The following is a 22,832-nucleotide window of genomic DNA, read 5'->3' as shown; positions in this document are numbered from 1 at the left end:
GCTAAAGTCACTGCATGCTGTCCCTCCAGCCTCTCAAAAAGCTAGTTACTGCATTTTTTTTTACTACAACTCAAGACAGTTCCTGCTGTATCTGGTTTTTGTGGTTCCCTCTGGAGTGGTGTGTTTTGGAATCAGTGGTCACAACTACTGGAACTGAACTGTGTATTTGTTCAAGGAACAACTTGTGGTCACTTTCACCCCTACAATTTATTCAAGGAACCTGATCTCATTATTCTCCTTCTCTATGCGCAAGAAGGGAGGTGTCTACATGGTGTTTTAATAGCTCCTTAATGTCTACAAAAATCGTTCTACACATCTAGACCTGCACAAGAGTGGATCGGTGAATTCCCCAGGTTAGGATCGCACGTTTGCGAGCTGATAGTCTGAAGACAAGTTTGGGGATGGCTGCCTCTATGTCACGAGTCTCTCCTGTCATATTCAGGTGAGACGCGTCATGTCTGTTATTGTTGGACAACGCTCAGACCTCTTGTCTGTAGTGTTACCCAACTGTCATCTATATTTTGAAAACTAACCAAACTAGTGCCCAATGCTGCACGCGCTTACCTTAGTAAAGTGTCTTGCTCACGTGCAGTCTTTCCATTTGTGTGACCTAGGTCAGCAGACCGTCATCTCTGTGACGTCCATTTCATCTTCAGGAATTCTTTCGTGCACGCTGATGCCGTGAGCCACACGGGAAGACGTAAAAGGGCGTACCGCCATCTTGTGATTTGCCTATTCTCTTACACCTTTCTCCGTTATGCCAACCACGTTTTCTTCATGAGTGCTGTGATTGTTTCCTCATGATTCGAAGCCTCCGCTGGACTTGGACTTGATGCTCCTCTGTTCTCCTGCTACACCTGAGCGTTGTACTACGATCTCTGATTACCGGAGGTTCCACACACGGAGATTGGAGGACACGTTTTTTTTTTACTTCTGTGGTGAGTGGCGAGCGAGTCCTATTTTCTCTTCAATCCATGACGCACTTCGTTCTTCAGTCGGATCTTCTGTTTACCGGTCAACTGTACTTTCTCAAGTAACAAGGGACACCCCTGTATTTCAAAGTGTTGTTTTCCTATAACCTCGCCTGTCTCTCTATTTCGCGGTGACAGGCACACCATTGTCCAATTAACATGTCTCTTATAAAGGGGAATGATACTTTGGTTGTTTTTCTTCCTTTATGCTTGGTACACTATTGTGTCTTTTGAACCAGTTAGGTATTCTATACCTGCGCACGCATTAGTGCACATTATTTACCATTTTTGAGCTTTTGGTTTTTTACACACTTGTCCAGGTGTTTGGTCTACCTAATTTCATATTTATGGTATAGATCATGGGTCCACGCCCATAGTATCTTTCTTGCACACACTGCCCCACACAGGGTGTACACCTTGGGTTTCAGTCCCATCTCGTCCGTATTCTGGTGTGCCATTACTCCAAGTAGGGTGTACAGTCTGGGTTATAGTCCCATCATTCCAGTACATAACGTTTTTACCTCCAAGCGAGGATGTTTTGCTCTAAGTGTTTATTTACCTCTCACAGTGCACAACGTTTTTACCTCCACACGAGGTGTGTCGCACGGGTTCCAGTCCCGTTGCTACAGTGCACTACCGGTGCGCCACGCTTTACCTCCACTTGATGTGTCTCGCAAGGGTCCTACTCCCATTGCTCAGTGCACATTGTCTTTACCTCTACACGAGGTGCGTTCTTTGGGTGGTTTCCTGATGGTTCTGTGCACATTGTTTACACCTCCACATGAGGTGTATAGCGTGGGTTTCAGTCCCATTGCTACAGTCTAAAATGCTTTTTGCCCCTTCACGAGGTGTCTCACGTGTGTCTTTGTCCCCCAACGCAGTGCACATTATTTGACCTTGTGAAGTGTGTCTCACACGGTCTCTTACCTTCATTACATAGTGCACGTTTTACAGTGTAGGTGTTTCTTCATTGCAACAGTGCACAACGTCTTACCTCCTCTCAAGGTTACCCCTGCATAAGCGAGTTGTTAGCCTTTTTGGGTGTATGGTTTCAGTTCTAGTCCCATTTCCATAGTGCATGGTTTACGTTACACTGGGCGTTTGTTTGTTTTTGTTTCATGTTTCATTGTCAACACTATAGCCCAGTCCTGTTCTCTATTTTGATTCGGTCTTCAATATGTGATGGAGAAGTATGTGTAGTCATTTGTATTTCTCCGCTTCTCTGTCTTCTGGTTTCCTCCTGCTCTGACTTGCCTCCTCGCATACCTGTCTGGCCAGTGGGTGTGCATGTGGTAGTCATTGATGGGTTCTCTTCCTACTCTATACTTGTTTTTTTCTGTCTCTTTCTCTTCTTTGGTTATATAAAGAAGGTAGGATGGTTAATGGATTATGTTTATCTGTCTGCTCTAATTTCTTTTGTGGTTTCCTTTTATTCTTCCACTGCTCTTCTTGTCTCTCCCTGACTCTCTCTACTCTCTTCCGCTTATTTAGCTTCTGATTTCTCCCTATATCCGCTATGGTGTTCTTTTCTGGGGTTTTTTGGAAGAAAGGAGGATATGTTGTATCCTGGTTTCAATGTGTTCATGCTCTGCCAGCGAGTTCCTCCTAGAATGATGTAATATGGAATGTTGGGGGTCAGAGATTACAGTTGGAGAAGGGCGGAGCTTCATGCTGGCTGTTCCTGGTGAGGCTAGTCCTGAGCTGAACTTCAGAACATGTAACCATCTACAATAAAGTCTCCTGAACTACTACAACCAGCTTGGACTCAGTTACTACACCTAGTCTGCCCCAGACCTCCAGCATCACCTAAAGCCGGAAAACTCAAGTTGGGAAATCAACAAATCAGCAGTTCTGCAGAGAATTAGCTGAACCAAAGTGTGCCAAAATAACATAGAACAGGTTGGGGAGGACAACCCCCCCTACAAAAGACACATAAGAAGCTACCACAGACTTACAGGGATAGTCAAGGCCTACTTCCCTAAATGCATTATTTTGGCACCCAACCAAATCAAGGACCTCTGCACTATTTATCAGGAATTGTAAAATCCAGCTGCCCTACAAAATAACCCATTATACACATCATTACTGTAAATACCTAGATGTGTCCAAACCTGTAAAGTATGCACCATCTAAACCAATCAGAACAACATCTTACCTACCCATCTGCTCACCTTGTTTAAACTGTAGTCAAATCCTTGCTAGACCCAGCACTCAAACATTAGCGTGCATCTCATCTCACCTATGGAGTGACGATATACAAAAAGCAGCTGAACAAGATTATCTCAAATGTGGCTGAAAACTAGATTTTTACCCAGAAAGTTTGCTTTTTAGGTCGAAGTCTACCAGACAGCACAGTTGTTTGGTTTGCTGACGACTTCTTGAGGACCTTCGGAAAGCTTAGCTGGGAATGCATTCTGCCCAATGCTTACCGTTGGCTTTGTGATTTGTAGCTCACATTTGCTTGCTTTCGATTTGCTGGCTTAATTTATTTAAGGCTGTCCAGCTCGAATTCGTCCCTTTCTTACCCAGACCCTATTTGCTGTATTCTTCCACCAGGACTGAAATTCTGTAAACAGGCCTTTAAATCTTGTTCTTATATTGTTTTATTTGCTTTGCATTGAAAGATGGGGTAAAATGTCAGACTGTCTTCCAGGGAGCTTGGTGTTTACTTTTCTTTCTGCGACTTCAAAGTAAGAGGATTTATGTGACATTCATGCTGGCTACTGGGGGTGCGATATTCAGTGTTATTTATTTTCTAGCACAAAACAAAATGTAAATGAACTGTGCAGATATTTCAGACTAGGGAACGTACAAGTGAAGCACATTTTTGGGTAATTTAGAAGTGTGGTGGAAACAAATATTTTAATACAATCAAAACAAATCAATACACTAGGTGATGACATTTCCACACATTATCGTTTTTGTGCTGTATACTTTTATCAGTAAAACTGTATGTCTGGGCAAATAGAATGGTAATTTCAAATGAAGATGTGTTGTCTGTAATGACAGTGCGCTACCACAACATGCATACTTCACTTTACCCCACTCCACTCCACTATGCGTCACTTTACGACACTACGCTGTGGCACCCTACTCCATTCAATTGTACTCCACTCTATTCAACGACACAACTCTACTCTACGATGCTCTAAACAACTCCCACTATGCAGCTTCATGCCACTTTACTCCACTCTACAACACATTACTCCACTGTGTACTCCACTGTTTCAATCGACTCCACTATATGCCACTCCACAACACTCTAATCCACTGTATACCATTCCACTATCCTACACTGCTCCACTCGATGATAATCTACTCCGCTCTGTCATTCTACGCAACTCCATCTACGCCACTCCGCTTTGCTTAAAATGACTCCACGACAATATGCCACTCCACTTTACAACACTCTACTCCACTCCGACACATTACTCTACTCTATGCCACTAAACTCTACGACTCTCTACTCCCTCCACAACACTCTACTCTCCTGTACCCCCTTAAGCTTAGCACTGCTGAACAGCAGCCTCACTGGCATATAACATGGCTAAAACAAATTGGCAAAGCCAATAGCTCTTGCATAGGTGAGTCATTTTGGCTATGCTAATGCTTGCCGTGAGTTGGAGAATTTAAGGTTATAAAAATAAAAATACCTAGATGGTGGTGGTCCTGTGGGAGTCCCGTGGGCTGGCAAATTAAATACAATAGTGTTATGATTGGTCAAAAGGGCTTTGGTGTTTACTAGAAATATTGGGGATGGGGCTGCCACCTCCTCTCATTGGCGGACCTTGTCATGGTTCAGCCAATGAGAGGAGAACCTTTCCCTTACTGGTCACAGAGTGGAATGGGTCATGGAAACTTGCTAACCACACCCCATCCTATGACGAGGTATCACTGAGCGCTTCCAGGCTTAAAACTGAAGCACCCCGGTACGATGAGGGAGGAGGATCTTGCAGCACGTTGCTGATGTGAAGAGGTCACACCCACAGACCTTCAGCCAGGCAAAGTCTGGCTCAGGCAGCCAGGCGCCTGCACATTTAGTCTATGCACATCGCCTAGCTGCCTGAACTCAACATGAAGTGTGTCTGTCAGGCTCACCCTTGCTTAGACCGACTGTACATGTTTGAAAAAAGGTGGGGGGCATGTCTGGGATCCTCTGCCATTAACGAAGGACCACGTCTTCACTCTATCACAAGAAGAGCAAAAGATGCCCTATTGAAAAGGACACAGTTAGAGCATCTTCAACGTCTCAAATAGTCAAAAGATCAAGAAAAAGATGCAATCCTACGATATATGGGGAAATGTTTCCCCATTAATTTTTAGTTGCAATGAGCTATCACACACAAACACACTGCAAATACAGTAGAATTCATTCTATGGTATCAAATCAAAACTATGTCAAGCTCAAATTACATACATCATTCCACCCTGACTGAAAATCATAAGCGACACCACATCTTTCTTCGTTAGCCTAATGAAGGCTGAGGGAGTTGTTGGAACACCATGGTATAGCTTTAAGTGTCGTACAGCTATATACTTTCTCAGTAAAAACTGAGTGTTTGTTGGACAAACATTGGGAGTCTGACTCCCTGCACCCCCTCAGAAGATGTTGGCCTATATCCTACTATCTCACAGTGCACTATTCGTACCCCTAACCTTACAGGTTAACAAATGTACGTGCAACCTCAGAACATGACAACCCTGACACCCCAAGGAATCATGCTAACAGATCTAAAACATTTTCATTCAGATTCTCATGCAAACCAAAAGAAAATACACAAGAAATACACAAACTGCAATTTCAATATTTATTGAAGCAGTGAGATTCTGGAGTAAAATACGTGCGCTGCAATTACTAATAGAATGAAACATATTACCATAATCAGCAATACAAGAACGGAGAATTAACTCCACCATTGTGCTATAACAATGGAATATAAGCTAGCATGTAGTAAATTGTAATATCGTTTTGTGCGCTCCTATCTATCACTCCCTAACCTAGTTTGACCTAGGGTGGGTGATGTATGTATGTATGTATCGCATACTTTTATAGCGCGAACTGTCACCCAAAGGGTATCCTGGCGCTTTGACTCTACCTAGCTTCACGCAATCACAAAATTACACTGCCCTGGGAAAAAAAGTGAGACTTCAACCCTCTTTAAAAGGAGGAGAGTTCCTTCAGGCTCCTCAAACGCAGGGGAAGAGAATTCCAAAGCTTCGCAACAGTGAAACCAAAGGAACGGCCGCCCATCCGAATCCTCTGAATCCTAGGGACGGTCACCAAGCAAGCAGAGGAGGACCGTAGAGGTCTGGCTGCTGAATACCATGAGAAGAGATCTTGCAGCGCGACAGGCCCCTGTCCGTGGAGAGCCCTAAAGACTATGCAAGACGCCTTAAAACCGATACGCTGATGGACTGGTAACCAGTGAATTTCTTTTAGCGCCAAAGAAGAAGAGGTCGAGCGCATCCGAGAAAGAGCCAGCTTAGCTGCCATATTCTGTATGCGCTGCAACTTACTAATCAAGGTGCTGGGGGCACCCAGAAGTAGTGCGTTGCAGTAATCAAGCTTGCTAAGAATGATACTACGCACTACTTCCGGTCTAGCAGGGGCCGGAAGCATAGGGAGGATCTTACGCAATGTGCGAAGCAGCATCATAAATGTGGCAATTGTCTTATTTACAAAGGCGTCCAGCTGTAAATTTGGGCCGAACGTGACGCCCAAGTTGCGAGCAGCATCCGCTGCCTCAGCCGTGCCCAAAGACGAGGCTGGCAGGGGGTTCGGTCCATCTGTCAAGAACCCCTGCCAGGGGATCTAACTCCCCATTATCTGCAGGCAAGTGTCATCAGTGCCCATGTTGGCATGTCAAAGTCTTTGTCAGGCCGCAATTGTTCACGTTAGCTAGATAGTGTCATCGCTTACTGGGCAACAATAAGCCATGCCATTTGTGCAGTGAACTCTATACATCATACTGAATGTTCAAGGCGGCATGATGGTGTGCCTACAAAGTTGAAATGTAAGCAAATGCAGTTTCAGGAAATCCTATCCTGCACTGGCACGTACACAAATATATGTCAAAAGTCACCATGTTGCAGAAAGAAGTAAACTTAAGAAAAGTGAGCAAAAAGATGGCGTAATTTCTAGTCGGGCCACGTGACATAAGTACCATTCAGGAATAGGCGGCGCCCTGAAGGGAATGTAATACATTCAGTAAACAAGTGCCCTATGCTTTCAGCCACTCTGCTCATCCTCACAAGGACTGCTTCGTAATAAGTAGAACATGGAGATGTAATCCCAGAGTTGGCTATGCAGGAATTATCAAAGAACTATGTTATGCATGTCAAATCATGCTCTTGTGTGCTCCGAAGTAGCAGCCAATTGTGGTTCAGTGGTCTCACTGGCCAAGCTGAAAGGTTCTGTATTTGAACTCTGCCCGACTATTCATTTTACATGAAACTGTAATATTTAATGATTTAAATAACTATGCAGCTACTTTTTTGTGAACTGCCCTCTTCACAACACAAGCTTGTAGGAGGAAAGTGATACAGTAATAAGTCCTGTGGTGCCATTCACTGTAAATCTGGCAACAAACTGTACTGTTACTGATTGCGAAACACTGACATTTTTGGTGTAGACTGCAGTACAGGAGAGGAGAGATATTTAATAAATTAAACTGATGGGGGTTTAGAATTAAACTGTAAGAAGGTGGGGTGTTTTAGTAACTTCTAGGAGAGGAGACTAGGTGGAGAAGTTCAGAGAGATGGAAGCATGGCAAATGTTGGGGCTGGACTCCTCTGACATGTTTTTTGACAAGCAGATGAGTGCACTAAGGGCTAATATCACAAACCAATACTAGTAAGAAAACACAGAGCCTTCTGGTTTGAGACAAGAATAAATGTGAGATAGTGTGCAGAGTGTGATCCCATTTAAAACAGAGGAATGCAAAAATAGCATTACTACGTGAAAAATCCTTACTCAAAGAAAACAACATAAAGTGGGTAAGAAAAGAAGAGGTTCTGCGCGCAGCTTGGCATATTCTATTAAATCAAACAGGTACTGATCAGGGAGACAAAAGGGTTTCTCCTGTTCAGAACACTTAGAAATACAGAGGGAAGACAGGTAATCAATGTGGTGAAATTCAATGGCAGACAAGACTGATCTAGATAACGTGCATGCCCACATCAACACTTTTAATTTCTTACCATACATTATATCAATTTGCAGCCAATATACAGGTGACATCATTATGGGAACGGAGGGAGATTTCAGTTTAGTATTAGATCATAATTCTGATAGATCTATATTCCCCAGGCCCAGTTACACTTTACGATGATGAAAGAAACAATGATGTGCCAGAACATATGGCGAGGCGGAGACACCAAGAAGAACATTAGTCTACTTGTCTCACCAGAAGACTTCACTGCAGGGCTATCTCCAGCTAGAGACCGATATAGACAAAACCCATATAGGCAAAATACTCTTCGATGCCTTTACGCAGTCCGCAGCTCTAGAACCTCAAAGATAACAGATTATCTTGAGCAGATTACACTAGACTGGATTGAGAGCCCTCAGCGGCAATTCGTAGAAATGCCCATCACCCTCTGCGAGAACGGCTGCCATCTCCAGTCTCCCTACTTGCAAGGACCAAGATAGCAACAGGTCTCCCTCCGAATTTTACAAAGTTTACCCTGCTATTCTGGCCCCTGCTCCAAATATACAAAAGGCATTGCAGCTGGGAGTCCTTTTCCGGTCCCTCCAGGAGTCTTGATGAATCACTCTCCTGAAGCCAGGTAACCTGTCATCTCAAAGATTTATATTGCCCACTCTCATAAATACAGATGTGAAGATATTGGCAAAACGTCTTGCAAATCGTCTGTTACTGCTCCTCCTGGACCAGGCGCTACAGGACTAGGTAAGGTTTATTCTAGGAAGGTCAATGCCACACAATGTCCGCATGCTTTTCGCCTTACTGCCCCAGCCCCATCGCAAAGCTGTTTTAGATGCCACAGAAGCTGTTGACTCCTTGGAGTTGGGTTAATTTCACTGTGCTGGCCAGGCTGAGACTCCCGGGAGTGTTTCTAAACTTTATACGATTGCTGTACTCTGGACCAACTATCAGAATACGCTTAAATTGACTGCTCTCTAATACCTTCCATATTGAGAGGCACAGGGGTGGGATGCCCCCTCTCTCGTCTGCACTATGCCTAGCCTCAGAACGCCTAGCATATGCAGTCAACTGCAGGGCCACCGTGGGCTCACATTTTCACCACAACAATTTCACTTTATGTAGATGCTATAACTTTATCCATGCGACCCAGCCCAGAAACTCAGTACAGTCATTAGGGAATTCATGTGCTTTAAAGAAATACCTGGCATTACAATAAACAGGAACAAATCCACTATTTTCCTGTTGACACCCATGAGGGACTTAGACTTCCCCTTGCTGTGGACCTCCACGTCCCTGAAGTACCAGGGAATCTGGGTTAGCATAGATAAAATTGCGGTACGTCTTGAAAATTAAGGAATGGCCAAGCCCAAAATAGAAGAACAAGTCCATAAATGGAAAAATCTACTATTATCCCCGATGGGCAGGATAGCCCTTATAAAGATGGTTATGCATCCGACGGTGCTGGTGTGGAATGGTAAGCAGCCCTGCATCCATTGGGAAGTGCTGACTCGGCCTCTTGTTCAGATTTTGAACTCTACTATCACTGCGCCCAAGAGCACTTCACACACTTCTGACTACGCCCACCTCCATGTAAGCCTCAGCTGGCAATAGAACATGACATTGCACATACCGTTACATTTTCCTCTTTAACTGGCTCGGTTCTCCACGGCCCCTTCCTAAAATCTACTCAGTCTCCTGTATAAAACCAGCATGGGAGGGACTCCGCCAACGCTTGGCCTACCCCATTCTGTATACACTAACAGGTAACTAGCCGCAGTCTACAAATTCACATAACATTCTATGCACTCAAGAGTAACCTATAACTCATTTCCCTGTGGCGATCTTACAGAAGAGAAGGCTGTTTTACAGACCATGCGAGGTTGGCAAGTCACCCAGCTGGCTGACATCTTCATGGGGGGAACTTTCTTAGACTATGTCACTATCTGCCCAGGTCAACTTCGATGCGCTTACTGGCTTAGGGTGCTATGCAGTAGATAAATATCCTACATTTCCTCAACAGCCTCCTAGTTCTAAAACCCTTGCGCTGATATCTACGGCCCTCACTTCTAGGTATCTGGTGATCAAGCTGAATACCACTATGCAATCTGAGGCCGCATCATACTCCCCCAGGCTAAAACACAATGGGATGCAGATTTGGCAGCAACAATATCAGATAAAAAGAGGATTTACTGCTATAGACAGATAGTGTAGCTCTCCTCTAATGTCCAACTCCTATTACTGCACTTCACATTCCTAAGCCCCTTTCAAATGAAGCTGATGGCAGATTCCCACTGCACAGATGCAATTTCTCAGTAGCTGACTTTCCCCACATGGTTTGGCACTGGCTGTGCATTTACGCATTCTAGGAAGAAATGTTCCATAAATTATCAGATAAGGTGCGATCCACTATTACACTCTCCCCGAAAATGGCCCTATTGGGCTGCACCATATATGTAGAGCAGAGCATCAATTGGTTTCTCTCCATGACCCTTCTTTTGGCCAAACAATGTGTGGCTGTGTGTGGGCAGAGATTTTTCTCCTACTGTCAAACTGTGGTTCAAAAATATTATATACTGTAATGAGCAGTTGGAAATCTACTACTTCACGATCCCGCAAGCACTACGTCCGTGCAAGATGTGGGGCCCCTTGTAGGCCTACTTACTTGCCCATGAGGTGATACAATAGGGCTCATTGCTAGACCACTGCATGGACTGTATGGGCGAGGAAATCGAAATTGACCCCTGTGTTGGTTGAGAAGACTACTGTAGCTGCATGCACATATTCCCTGGACTGTCACGAGGATGTGTGACTGTACTTGCTTGAATGCTGTAACCTAATGTATTTCCAGTGGCGCATGTGCAGATCGCCTTGTGTTATGGGCCATTCGGGCCGACACGTTCTGGACTGTGATCTGTTCCAATCACTGTTTCATATCGATGTACATTGGGCACTCTTGCTGACTGGCTGTATTTTGTTTTGATGCAAAACTTAATTAAACAATTAGAAAAAAAAAGAAATAATGACGTATTTTAAATGAGAACTGCATCAAGGATGCATCACATGTCCCGGAGAGAATGCATGTTATTTGCAGAACATTTTCACTGCTTCAGGGAAGGTGAATACGTTGGTAAAACAATCATAGCTCACACACCATTGCTATGTATAGAAATATGTGGTATACCCCAGGATTATCACCTAACATTTTGAGAACCGAGTAAATACTCTTGTTTGTGTGTATATGGGTCTGTGTCCTAGACCCTTAATTTTATATGGATGTTTTATGTAGTGGTGTGTTTCAATATTGTCTTTTACGGTTGCAACCCTGATGAAGCCTTTGTAAGGCGAAACGTGTTGGCTGCGTGAAGAAATGTGAAAAAAAGATCTACCACGTTGACGAGGACCTAGGAGTTTTCATTCATGCCAATTACTAATCCATATTCAACTGTATTTGTTGTCTCTCTTTCTGTATAAATAGTTAATTGTACGGTCAATACACAGCAGGCCATTAGAGGTGGGCAACTTTGTAGCTTTGATAAAGTGGTGCGGCTTTTTGACACAAACATGCTAAATTCACCACCAATTTTTGACAATTTCAACTCCAACAATCTAATCTCTTTCAGCTCCAAGAAGCTGCTTCTTCACAAATTTGAGTTTCAGGACATTGGATCTTTAACATTGGATCTTCATCAGCATATTCATACTAATCAGACCAGGCTACAGGATAAAATCACCCAACAGCAACAACTGTCTATAGAGTAAAAACAAATAATAAAAAATAAAAAATAAAGAAATAGAGGAATGCCTTTGGGATGAATGCTTTGCAAAAAAAAGAAGAAAAAAAACAGCTGCTCTAAAAACTACAAGGTCTGAAGTACTACGAGAGCATTCCATCCTTAGCAGTACTGAAAGTCAGTGCAAAGTTCAACATAATATTAGCAGCACCAAATGTCCTGTCAGTAACCGTGGACAAGTCATCCGCCACACAAATTATAGAAAAATCCAACCCATTAAAAAGGCTAAAACCCTAATGTAATGCATCAATGAAGCTGACTGTCTTCAGGTAACTTTGTAACCAGGGCCGGCTCTAGGCTCATGGTGGCCCTGGGCAGGGAGCGTAGGTAGGGGGCCCGGAAGAGGGGGTCCGGGCGGAGCGGAGCGCGCAGGCCAGTAAAGAGGGGAGGGGGTCAGGGTGTTTAGAAGTGGAACAGATCCGCCAAATCCCTGCCAGGGGCCACCACGCAAATATGTATCCATCCTCAGAGGATTAATATTTTAAGGATATATATTGGTGTGGTGGCCCCTGGGGTTTGGTGGCCCTGTGCAGGTGCACAGTTTGCACATGCCTAAAGCCTGTTGTAACTGCCTGAAGATCTCCCACACCAGCATTTTCCCAATAATGGAAGGATAATGGTGAGATGGTTCTTGGCAGGCAGAAGGACAGCTTAAACAACCACCAACAGGAGCCAGAGCAGACAACCGTCCACGCAGGGCTCCGTGTCTTCATCTAGAATTCTTGATCATCGGTGTGAATACCAGTTCCGAGCAACTCCACCCCACCAGGAAGCGTGATTTAGTAAGGCGCGCCCCTCGCCCAGACCTCCGCCTAAGTGCAGTAGAGATGTTAAGTCGTTCCAGGTTATGTGTAAGGTTTTTTTTGGTTTTTTCACATTGTAATTTGTAACTTTTACTTCTGCAGTTTCCAAAATGTATGCAGCTGCAGAGTGCAAAGAAAAATAGCTGCCACCAATGTCAAAGGAAATGGAATAGCCCGAGCATGTTCAGCGTTGAACTACAGTGCAGATCAGCAGTGTGCCCGCTCTCACCTGAATACAGGGGCGGGCGTTGGTTCATTGCGTTTCCCAGGATGATGGAACACCAGCCCATGAAGCCGCACCACACCGAATTCCTATTAATTATGCCCGGCGGGGGCAACCGCTTCGCCTCGTCCGCCACCATCCCCACTGAAGCAGAGGCGTTCAACCTCGGGTGAAGGACAGCACCGGGGAGCCACAAGGGCGATGCACTGAGTGTGCTTCACCCAAAGCCGTCCGGCAACGCGACTTCCGCTGTGCAGGCAGCAGCGGCAAAGCCCTTTGACAGCCGAGAAAGAAACGGAGAGAAAGAGGCGGCCATCTTGGAATGTTTTCATTAATTTCTTATAAGTAGTTACTAACCCGGAGACATCCTACCAGACTATGCGGCGCTATAACGAGTGATTTTATTTTAGTTACGATACACTTTTCTGATGGTTGAAAATCGTATTTCCAAGATGCTTCCTTTATACGTTTTATAATTAGTTGGTAGGCACACTGGCAAACCGTTTAAGACCCTAGTCCTAAATCACGTGACAAATATGCAAATAGTGTAAATATTTTGTATTGAGTTGAAGCTTTAATCTAGTCTAGCATCCAACGCGTTTAAAATCCCGACCCTGTTTTTAGAACGACAAACATTGGCAATCCACCTACATTTAATGGACTAACAGCCTGATTCATCAACGGGCCGTTTTGCGAGCCCCTAATAGCGAATCATAGCGAATCGCTAATAAGGACTCGCAAAACGGTATTCATGTAGTGTAGAGTTCAGGACACAGAGATGGATGAAGTGTTGATTAAGATTTTATTAATCACAAGGGCCCGCGGTAGCGGGAAACAACTGGTGTCAACAACGGCAGCTGTCATCTGTCAACTGGCACAGATGACGTCACATAAATACCTTCCTAACATTCCACTGTGACGTGTATGACGCTGCTAATAGAAATAGATAACATACTAACATAGCATCTCCCATTACAGTATGATATACAACATCTCCCTTCCTCCAAGAAAACAAAACTTGAATTTATTCCATAACATAGTCTTTCAGTCTGGTGGGCAATCTTACTACTCTGCCCGATCTAGACGTTTGCTCCCCACCGGGGTGGTTGCCAACATCACTCATACCGGCTACTGTATTTCCATTCCTCTCAATTTCATTGTCAATCATTGAATCCTCCTGAACAAAAGTAGAACCTTCCAGGCTAGAGGAGAGTCTGGTGAAGTTCCTATTAGAATCCCACATCTGTCCTGGACTTGCACTAGAATGTAACACCTCTGAGCAACCAGACACATCATCCCATTCTAGGACACTCTCATCGAGATATCCGTCTCCCTCTTCAGCTTCTCTCATAATGATTTGTTCTTGGCCTGGTTTCAGTTTTACTATGTCATCCTTACTGCGCCATCCTTCTCCTTCAACAAACACCGCACCTCCTGACGCTTTACCAACCTTCATTGGTTTGCTGAGTCTCGATTCTCCTTTGCTTACTAAACCAGGCTTTTTCATTAGTACCCAATCACCCGGTGTGATGACCTTATCCTTAGCTCTGTTTACCTTGTCAGCATACGTTTTATTTTGTGCTTGCTTGCATATTATGTTTTCCCTCACATTTAGTTCTTTGTCGCATATTTGTTTTGCCTCAACAGCTGTTTTCTCCCACACACCTATTTTCGGTGTCATGGCATTGTTGCATGCTCTTCCTCTCATCAAGAAAAACGGGGTAAAACCCGTTGCTTCCTTAGGCGTATTGTTGTACGCATTGATCTTGGTTTTAATAAAGTCTTTCACATTCACTCCATTTGCCACAGCCATTTGAATTCCTTCTTTGAAGAACCTGTTTATCCTTTCCACCTGACCATTGCTCTTGGGACTGTATAGAGGAGTCTTTTCCTGTTTTATTCCGCGCTTATCCAGAAATTCGACCATAGCTCGAGATACCAGCTGTGACCCATTATCAGATACAATGACCTTTGGCTGTCCCTCTCTTTCAAAAATCTTATCTAGGAACTTAATTACTACCTCTGTAGTAACTATTTCCACGAATTTGTAACACACCCACTTGGTGTAGTAGTCCATTAGAACTATTAGATGTTTGCACTCATTGGGCAAAATGTTGAAAGGACCTGCAAAATCTATTGCTACCTTAGCCCAGGGGCCATCTGGGATTTGTACCATCTGCAATTCATTTCTCTCCATTCTCCAGTGTTTGTCAGATTTCAAGCATTGCTCACACTTGTCAATAAGATTCCTGACTTCGCTGTCCACCCCCGGCCACCAATAGTGCATTCTCAGGACATTCCTAGTGGCCGTGGTGCCAGGGTGCCCTCTGTGAGCCATTAGAATAATTTTTTGCCTGAGTCCAAATGGTGGTATGAAGACTTCACCTCTCTTCAAGAACCCATTTTCAAGGGTCAACTCATCACTCACTTGTTGATAATTTCTTAGTTCTTTAGGCATGTTTCTCACATGTGGCCATTTGGATTGCACATACTCCTTCACTTTTCTCAACACATTGTCTTCTTTCGCATTATCTTCCCATTCATCTTTACCTATTGATCCATCACACATCACCGTTGCGTCTATGTGCGCAACTATGCATTCGTTGTCGTCCTGTTCCTCATCTTTAACTTCTCTCACTGGCAGTCTGGACAAACAATCTGCTCTACTGTTCATTCCTCCCTTTATGTGCTCAATTTCGAAGTTGAATTCTTGAAGTTTCGACATTAGTCTGATTAGCCTGGAACTTGCATTGCCATTGCCTCGACCCTTGCCGTCCATCATGTGCACAAGCGGTTTATGATCGGTTATCAGTTTGAAACTCTTGCCCCATAGATAGTCTTTGAGCTTGTGTACAGCCCATACACAAGCCAACGTCTCCCTTTCAATAGTGTTGTAATGTCTCTCTGTTTCATTTAGCTGTCTTGAAATAAAAGCTATTGTATTTTCTTCATGACCTTTCCTTTGGCAAAACACAGCTCCTATCCCTTCGTTGCTTGCATCCACAGTTACTATATTCTCCAGTTGTGGATCGTACGGTTTCAGCGCTGGAGCTCTGGCTATCTCCTCCTTGATCAATCTGAAAGCCTCAACCTGATCGTCATTCCATTCGTATTTCTCATTTTTCTTAAGAAGTTTCCTGAGTGGACTCACCATTTCTGCGTACTTTTTGACAAACTTTGCATAATATTCACTCAGGCCAAGGAATGACTTGAGTGTATCCTTGTTCCTTGGTTCTGGAGCTTCCCTTATTGCACGAACCAAATCGTCCTTGGGCAAAATCCCATCGGCATTTAGGACGTGTCCCAGATATTCCACTTCTTCAGTCATGAATTTGCATTTGTCTCTGGCAACTGTCATGCCTTTATCTCTCAAGATCCTCAGAACAGTTCCTATCAATTTTACGTGCTCACTTTCAGTTTTAGAATGTAGTAAAATGTCATCTTGAAAGGCTTCTACCCCTTTCACCTTTCCAAACAAGACATCCATGAGTTTTTGAAAAACTCCTGAAGATGACGCCAGGCCAAAAGGAAGTCTTATGTATCTAAATGCTCCAAACGGCGTGATGAAAGTTGTTAATGATTTAGACTTCTCTGATAGACACACCTGATGATAAGCGGCCCTCAAATCTATGAGAGAAAAGAACTTTGACCCAGCTGTGGACTGAAGGATATCCTGTATTTTAGGTAGGGGGTGACAGTTTATTATAATGTTCTTATTGAGCGACCTCAGGTCCACACATAACCTGATGTCCCCTGTTTTTTTCTTCTTGGACACCACAATAGCAGAAACCCATTCAGATTCCTCTGCTTCTTCAATCACACCTTCCTCTTTTAATTTTTCTAACGCCTCCCTTAGCTCATTCCTTACAGATAAGGGCACTGTTCTTACCTTGTGCTTACATGGAATTGCATTCTCTTTCAATTTTATGTCGTGACTGAACCCCTTTACACATCCAATTACATCTTTGAACACATCCTCATATTTTTGAAAAACAGTATTTAAATCTATGTCTTCACTCCCCTCACTAATACTATTCATCCATTCTTCCCTCAATATTACTGGGTCTTTTGCACCCGGGACCAAAACCACCCCCAGCTGGGCTAAGTCTCTCCATCCCACCAGTATCCTCCCCTTTTCTGCAACATAGACCTTTGTCTCAATCGCTCTCCCCTTAAAGGTTACCGTGTCGATGAAGTACCCCAACATATTTATGTCTTTTTCTCCAAATGCCTTCGGGTTCATGTCAGACTCTGTCAATTCCACACCCTTCCACCTATCCTCAAAAAGGGTATCTGATATAGTAGTGATTGGGGCACCTGAATCAGCTGTAAATTTAAGTTCTACTTCCCCAATCTTGACATCACTAATAGGACCCTTTATTTTACCATCTTCCATTTCTATGTACAAAACAATATTCGCACACATTTCCTCATCAAAATTTCCTACAGTGTTAATACTTGTGTTACCGCTACCTCTCTTGGTCTTGCACAGGGTAGAATAATGGCCATACCTCTTGCATTTAATGCATTTCTTCCCTGCAGCGGGGCAATTTTTAAAGTCTGCCAAGTGGTCACTTGATCCGCATCTAAAACAGCATAGCTGCTTACTTCCCACTCTTCTCTCATTCATGTTCCTTTCAATAGTCTTACCATCACCCTTCTTCTTTTCCTGCAAATACAATACATTAGAATTATACCCTGTAGAAGATATTTCTTTAGTGGAAATCAAAGACCTCTCTATACCTCTAGCAATATCTATGACTTCCATTAAAGTAGGTCTTTTGCATGCCAACAGTCTTTCTTGCACCTTTTTAGTGTAACAATAAAATACGATCTGATCTCTGATGTATATATCAGTCATTTCCTCATACTCGCATTCTACTGCTAATACTCTTAAACATGCAACATAGTCTTCTACAGATTCCCCTTCATGTTGTCTCCTTTGAGCAAACTTATGCCTGGCAACCATGATGTTGTTCTCCTCATCAAATTGCCTCTCCAATCTTTTTAATGCTTCCTGATATTCATTCAGGGGAATAAACACTCCAGGTGGACTTTCATATTCAGGCAGGCTATCAAAGATGTCTTGACCTGCTTTGCCCAACAGTCCGAATAGTAAAGAACATTTTCTTTCAGCATCGAAATTTTTTCCATCTATAGAGACAATATAATTTTCAAAAGCCCTCACCCACTTCTTCCACTTCATGGTAGGTTTTCCGGGCTCATCCAAGAAACGTGGAGGAGCACAAATATTATTGCATTCTGCCATGTTATTTATTTTTCAAAAGATATTCCCACAGAGTTTTTCACATAAAATATGAATTTCCTGCTTCCGATTTATAATTCTGTGGCTTACTTGTGTTATTTTCTTCACACTTCGCTATTTCCTTACATTCACTTTCCTGCGCGTGTGACAATTGCCTCAGCTGGCTTGTTTGAACAGCCGATGTTCGTTACTAAAACCCAAAATGGCCGCACGTTGTTTACGTCGTGATGCTCCAATCAGCGCGCTCCCGGCATGCTTCACGCGTCTCAGCTGAGGTAACAGACTGACGCCTCAGCTGAGCGCTGCCGTAGTAACGCGTGAAAACTTCCTCGTCAATTTCACACCCCACTGCCGCCTGCTTTGTTTCCTCACAATCGAGTCAGATTTCGCAGCGTGGCCGTCAGACAAGGTTCTCGCTTTCAATTAGCGCTGCACTTCAATACTTAATTTTAAAAGTTAAGATCCTTTGAAGCTTTACTTAACGCGCTACCACTTGTCAATTCACGCAAGCTTTCCTTAATCAGCGCCTCATTCCAACGCTTAGTACTCACTCCGAGTTACATCTGTTTAAAATCTTTGACTCCCGCAATTACTTGTCATGGATGACTCGATCATCAATCATCGGTTAATCCATCAATTACCTCCGCCGACCCTTGTGGTGACAAGACCCTCGTCGCCAATTGTAGAGTTCAGGACACAGAGATGGATGAAGTGTTGATTAAGATTTTATTAATCACAAGGGCCCGCGGTAGCGGGAAACAACTGGTGTCAACAACGGCAGCTGTCATCTGTCAACTGGCACAGATGACGTCACATAAATACCTTCCTAACATTCCACTGTGACGTGTATGACGCTGCTAATAGAAATAGATAACATACTAACATAGCATCTCCCATTACAGTATGATATACAACATGTAGGAATTGCTAAATAAATAGCGATTCCTACACATTCCTTATTTGCGAGTAGCAAATTGCTAATCGCAAATAAGGAATAACTCCCCATTCATTCCTATGGGCCAAAAGGGGGAGTATTCCTTATTTGCGAGTAGCAATTTGCTACTCGCAAATAAGATAGCGATTGAAAGGGTGCCAGGGGTGTCCAAAGGACACCCTGTAGCACCCCTGAAATGCTAATTGAAACAGGTGTTGCGCACACACATGTCCAAGGGACATGTGTGTGTGCAACATGCAACTTAGAAAAATGCTTTTAAAAGCATTTTTCTAAGTTTTTGCTATTTACCGAGAGGTCTGACCTCTCGGTAAATAGCAGCCCAAAATTGCAAATTCGCAATTTTTAAATGTGTCATGAATAGCATTTAAGGAATCTCTAATAGAGATTCCTTAAATGCTAATCCTCACATATTTGCTAATTCTTTATTAGCGATTTTTGCATTTGGGATGATGAATCCCAAATGCAAAAATTGCACTCGCAAAGGGCCAGATTCTGAGAATCTGGCCCTTTTGCGAGCGCATTTAGCTTCATGAATCAGGCTGATAAGGCGTGGCTCATATAACTAAAGCATTATGTGGTAGTAGATTGTCATTTGCAGACAGCACATTTTCCATTAATCCATACATGCCAATACAACCGATTCGGACAGGACACCCAATTTTTTAAGAAAAAAATCATCCATCTCAATAGACCAGATTCAGATGGGAGACTTGATATTTTAAGCCAAAAATCACTTTTGAGGTCGAGCCTGGGCAGCGCATGCGCTGCTGCGAGGCATGCAGTAGTGGAGAATGGAATAGAATCTCCACCCATATTTGTGATTGGCTTGTGTTATTGTCCTTTGTAAACACTGGCTTCTAATGGGTCCCGGGGGGACTTGGCATGAGTCGATGTCCCCCTGGGATTGTTCGCACAATGCGACCTCCCACGGGAGGTGATTGGTCGGTTGGATTGTGGGCGGGGCTTTGCCGCGCTCGGGGTGGGAGCGGGAAGACGACGTCACTCGCTGCTAGTGAGGAGGGCGGTGTTGTCGTTTTTGCCGTAAGCTAGCGAACTCCTGTCAGAATCTGACTGGAATCAGCTGTTGCGTCTTAAACATGTGGCGGAAGTTTGTAGGTCGGCTGGATTGAACTTTCAGTCAGCGTTTATTTACATTCGGACGCTTTTGACGAACAAAGCTTTTTGTGTGGAGCAGTTTGAGGATGTCGGCGGACGACATTGCCAAGGAGGCAATACGAGCTTTGGTGTCGGTTGGGCGCACCGATTAATTACACCCTGGAGCTCTCACTGAAGGCGTTTTTCCTGAGAAGCGGCCGCGACGGTTGGCGGCTGAAGGGGTGAGTCGTGCGGTGGCGGCATGCATGACAGGGGTGGGTCACCCCTCAGACACTGCTTTTGAGGCTTCTGTGGCCCCCTTTAGACCCCGCCGAGCGCGCTCTGCAGGCAGGAATACTAGAGGGAAGAGGGCGACGCTTCGCTCTTCCTCAGCCCCGGTATTTGTGAGGCAAGATCAATTGGTTTCTGAGCCGCAGGGCAGGAAGAGAGCAGGAAAGCGAGGTGGAAGGGCCAGCATTACATTGGCAAATAGGCAGCAGCATTTGGAATTGTTGGAGGAACCCATGAGTGGCGAATTTTGTTCAGAGGACAGTGTTGCTGCACAGGCGTCAGGCGTTACTTTAATTCATGAAGCTGTTTTCCCTGAAAGAATGACCACAGCGACATACGCTGTGGGTGCTATTGACAGAAACGTGGATATTGCGCCTGAGGTCTGGGTGGGGGAGCCGGCCATTGCGCTGGTGGACTACTCCAGCGACAGCGATGAGGGAAGTTGTCACGAGGTTTCGTTGGGGGCTGCAGGTGCTGGGAGGGGTGAGACAGCGCCACCGGCACGCAGCTTTCAGACTCAGGAGAGTTCAGGATTTCAAAGGGCGTTGCTGCCTCAAGCTAGAGGGCCTCCGAAGGCAAACGGGGGCATGGAGCCCTGGCAGGAGGAGGATATTGTGGACTCACAGCAATATGATGTTCAGCATGTTGGAAGGGGCCTGAGGGGCAGTAGGGTTGGGGACAATTCTCATTGGGGGGAGGGGCTGAGTGAGAATGTTGCTGTGCTCAAGGACAGTGATGTGGTGGTGGTGTATCCGGTGTCCAGGCCACCTCCGCGTCACCCTCAGGTGCAGTTTGATTCGGATAGGGGTCCTCATCAGGGGCAATGGGTGTGGGTCAAACACGTAGACTTGCCCAGGAAGGATTTATCCAGAGCCAATGGTTCCCAGGTACATGGTAAGTTAAGGGCGGTTCCTCGCTGGAGCGGCGGGAACTTGTCAGCGGACTCTGATCATAGGTCTGCTGGTCAGGGTTCAGTTAATTTGTTGGCGAAGCACAGTGCGACTTTGGATACTGCGCAGCAGATCCGTGGCGAATCTGGTGCGGATTTGGGGGCATCGCCCGGGCGCTCGCGACAGAGGCCTGTGTCCAATTGGGTAAGTTATGACGGCGGCATTGGCGATGGCGCAATGCCCAGCACAAGTGGTGATTTCAATATTGTTCAGGATGATTACATTGGTGAATATGACGAAATTGACAAGGAAAATGTGGATAATTCCAGGGAATGGGTGCCGGGGGCGGCTCCTGACTGGGGCGGTCATGAATTGGGAGTCAGGGGGGGGGTCATCTCACATCTTCTAGTGTGTTTCAGAGAACTGGTGCGGTTTTCTCTGCTGATCGGGGACGACGTGGCGGTCATCATCAGCGTGATGGTCTGAAGGAGTTTCAGCAAAGGGCTTCACAGCTGCCGTCAGGTAAGGAAGACTGGTGGTCTGCGTGGACGCGGCCTTTGGTGGGCGGCTCAAGTGTGGAGCCAAGGGAGGTGGGGCCTGAAGGGAGGGCTAAGGTACAAGGCGCTGTGGGCACAGCCTCACAGGAAACATCACAGTACAATAAGGGGTAGTCTGGGGGTCAGTTGGAACGGGTTGGGGGTGCAAGTCCTGCTTCGTCCATAGGTACCTCTGAGTCAAGTGAGGTTCAGGGGTGTGGTCACACCAAGTACCTTATATGGGGGTGGCCATGCCTCTGGGCATGCACTTGTCGCAGAGGACAAGACAGAGAATTTGGAGTCACGATTACATAGACGTTTTCCGTCTATTACATAGGGACTTGCAGGCTAGGGAGGGATCGAAGGAGGAGGAAATAGAGTTGTCTCGCCGCCCCAAAGTGCCGAAGACCATTGAAAATTGGACGGCCGCTTTTATCATTTATGCAAGTGTTTATTGTGAGCGGTATCCAGAGCGGGCGGTGGCACTATTTAAGTAAATTGATATCATCAGGAGGGCACATTTGCAGGCGGGAGGCTATGCTTGGTTGAACTGCGATGAAGAGTTTAGGGCCAGAGTGAGTTTGTTCAACGATAAACCATGGGGAGAGGTGGACCAGGAGCTGTGGCTCCAATGGATGTCGGGGCATCAGGTATCGGCTACAATACATACAGCTAGTGGTCTGCCCATTCATTCAAATTCTTTATTTCGGCTTAGAAAGATGCCATAAAAGAGTCACAACACAATTCATTATAATATACATTAAATCACATTCTTGGTTACATTTGATGTGGCTAAAACATATGTAAGTTAAAAGAGAAAGATTAAAAACATGGGAAATAAATTT

The 22,832-nt window shown here is 44.7% G+C and overlaps 1 protein-coding gene across 1 annotated transcript in view; it reads right to left on the bottom strand.

The window, feature by feature from the left end:
* The window catches only part of NDUFC2 (NADH:ubiquinone oxidoreductase subunit C2), a 51,098-nt gene extending 37,910 nt beyond the window's left edge, over positions 1-13,188 (bottom strand). The window contains exon 1 of the mRNA XM_078658497.1: positions 12,961-13,188. Within this exon, the coding sequence (XP_078514623.1) occupies positions 12,961-13,093 (133 nt within the window). The 5' untranslated portion in view covers positions 13,094-13,188. The remainder of the gene's footprint in view (positions 1-12,960) is intronic.
* Between the last annotated feature and the right edge of the window lie 9,644 nt (positions 13,189-22,832).

Source organism: Lissotriton helveticus, chromosome 8 (genome assembly GCF_964261635.1).
Source record: "Lissotriton helveticus chromosome 8, aLisHel1.1, whole genome shotgun sequence".
Lineage (NCBI taxonomy): Eukaryota > Metazoa > Chordata > Amphibia > Caudata > Salamandridae > Lissotriton > Lissotriton helveticus.
The sequence above is the reverse complement of the archived record's forward strand: the minus strand, read 5'-3'. Positions and strand labels throughout refer to the sequence as shown.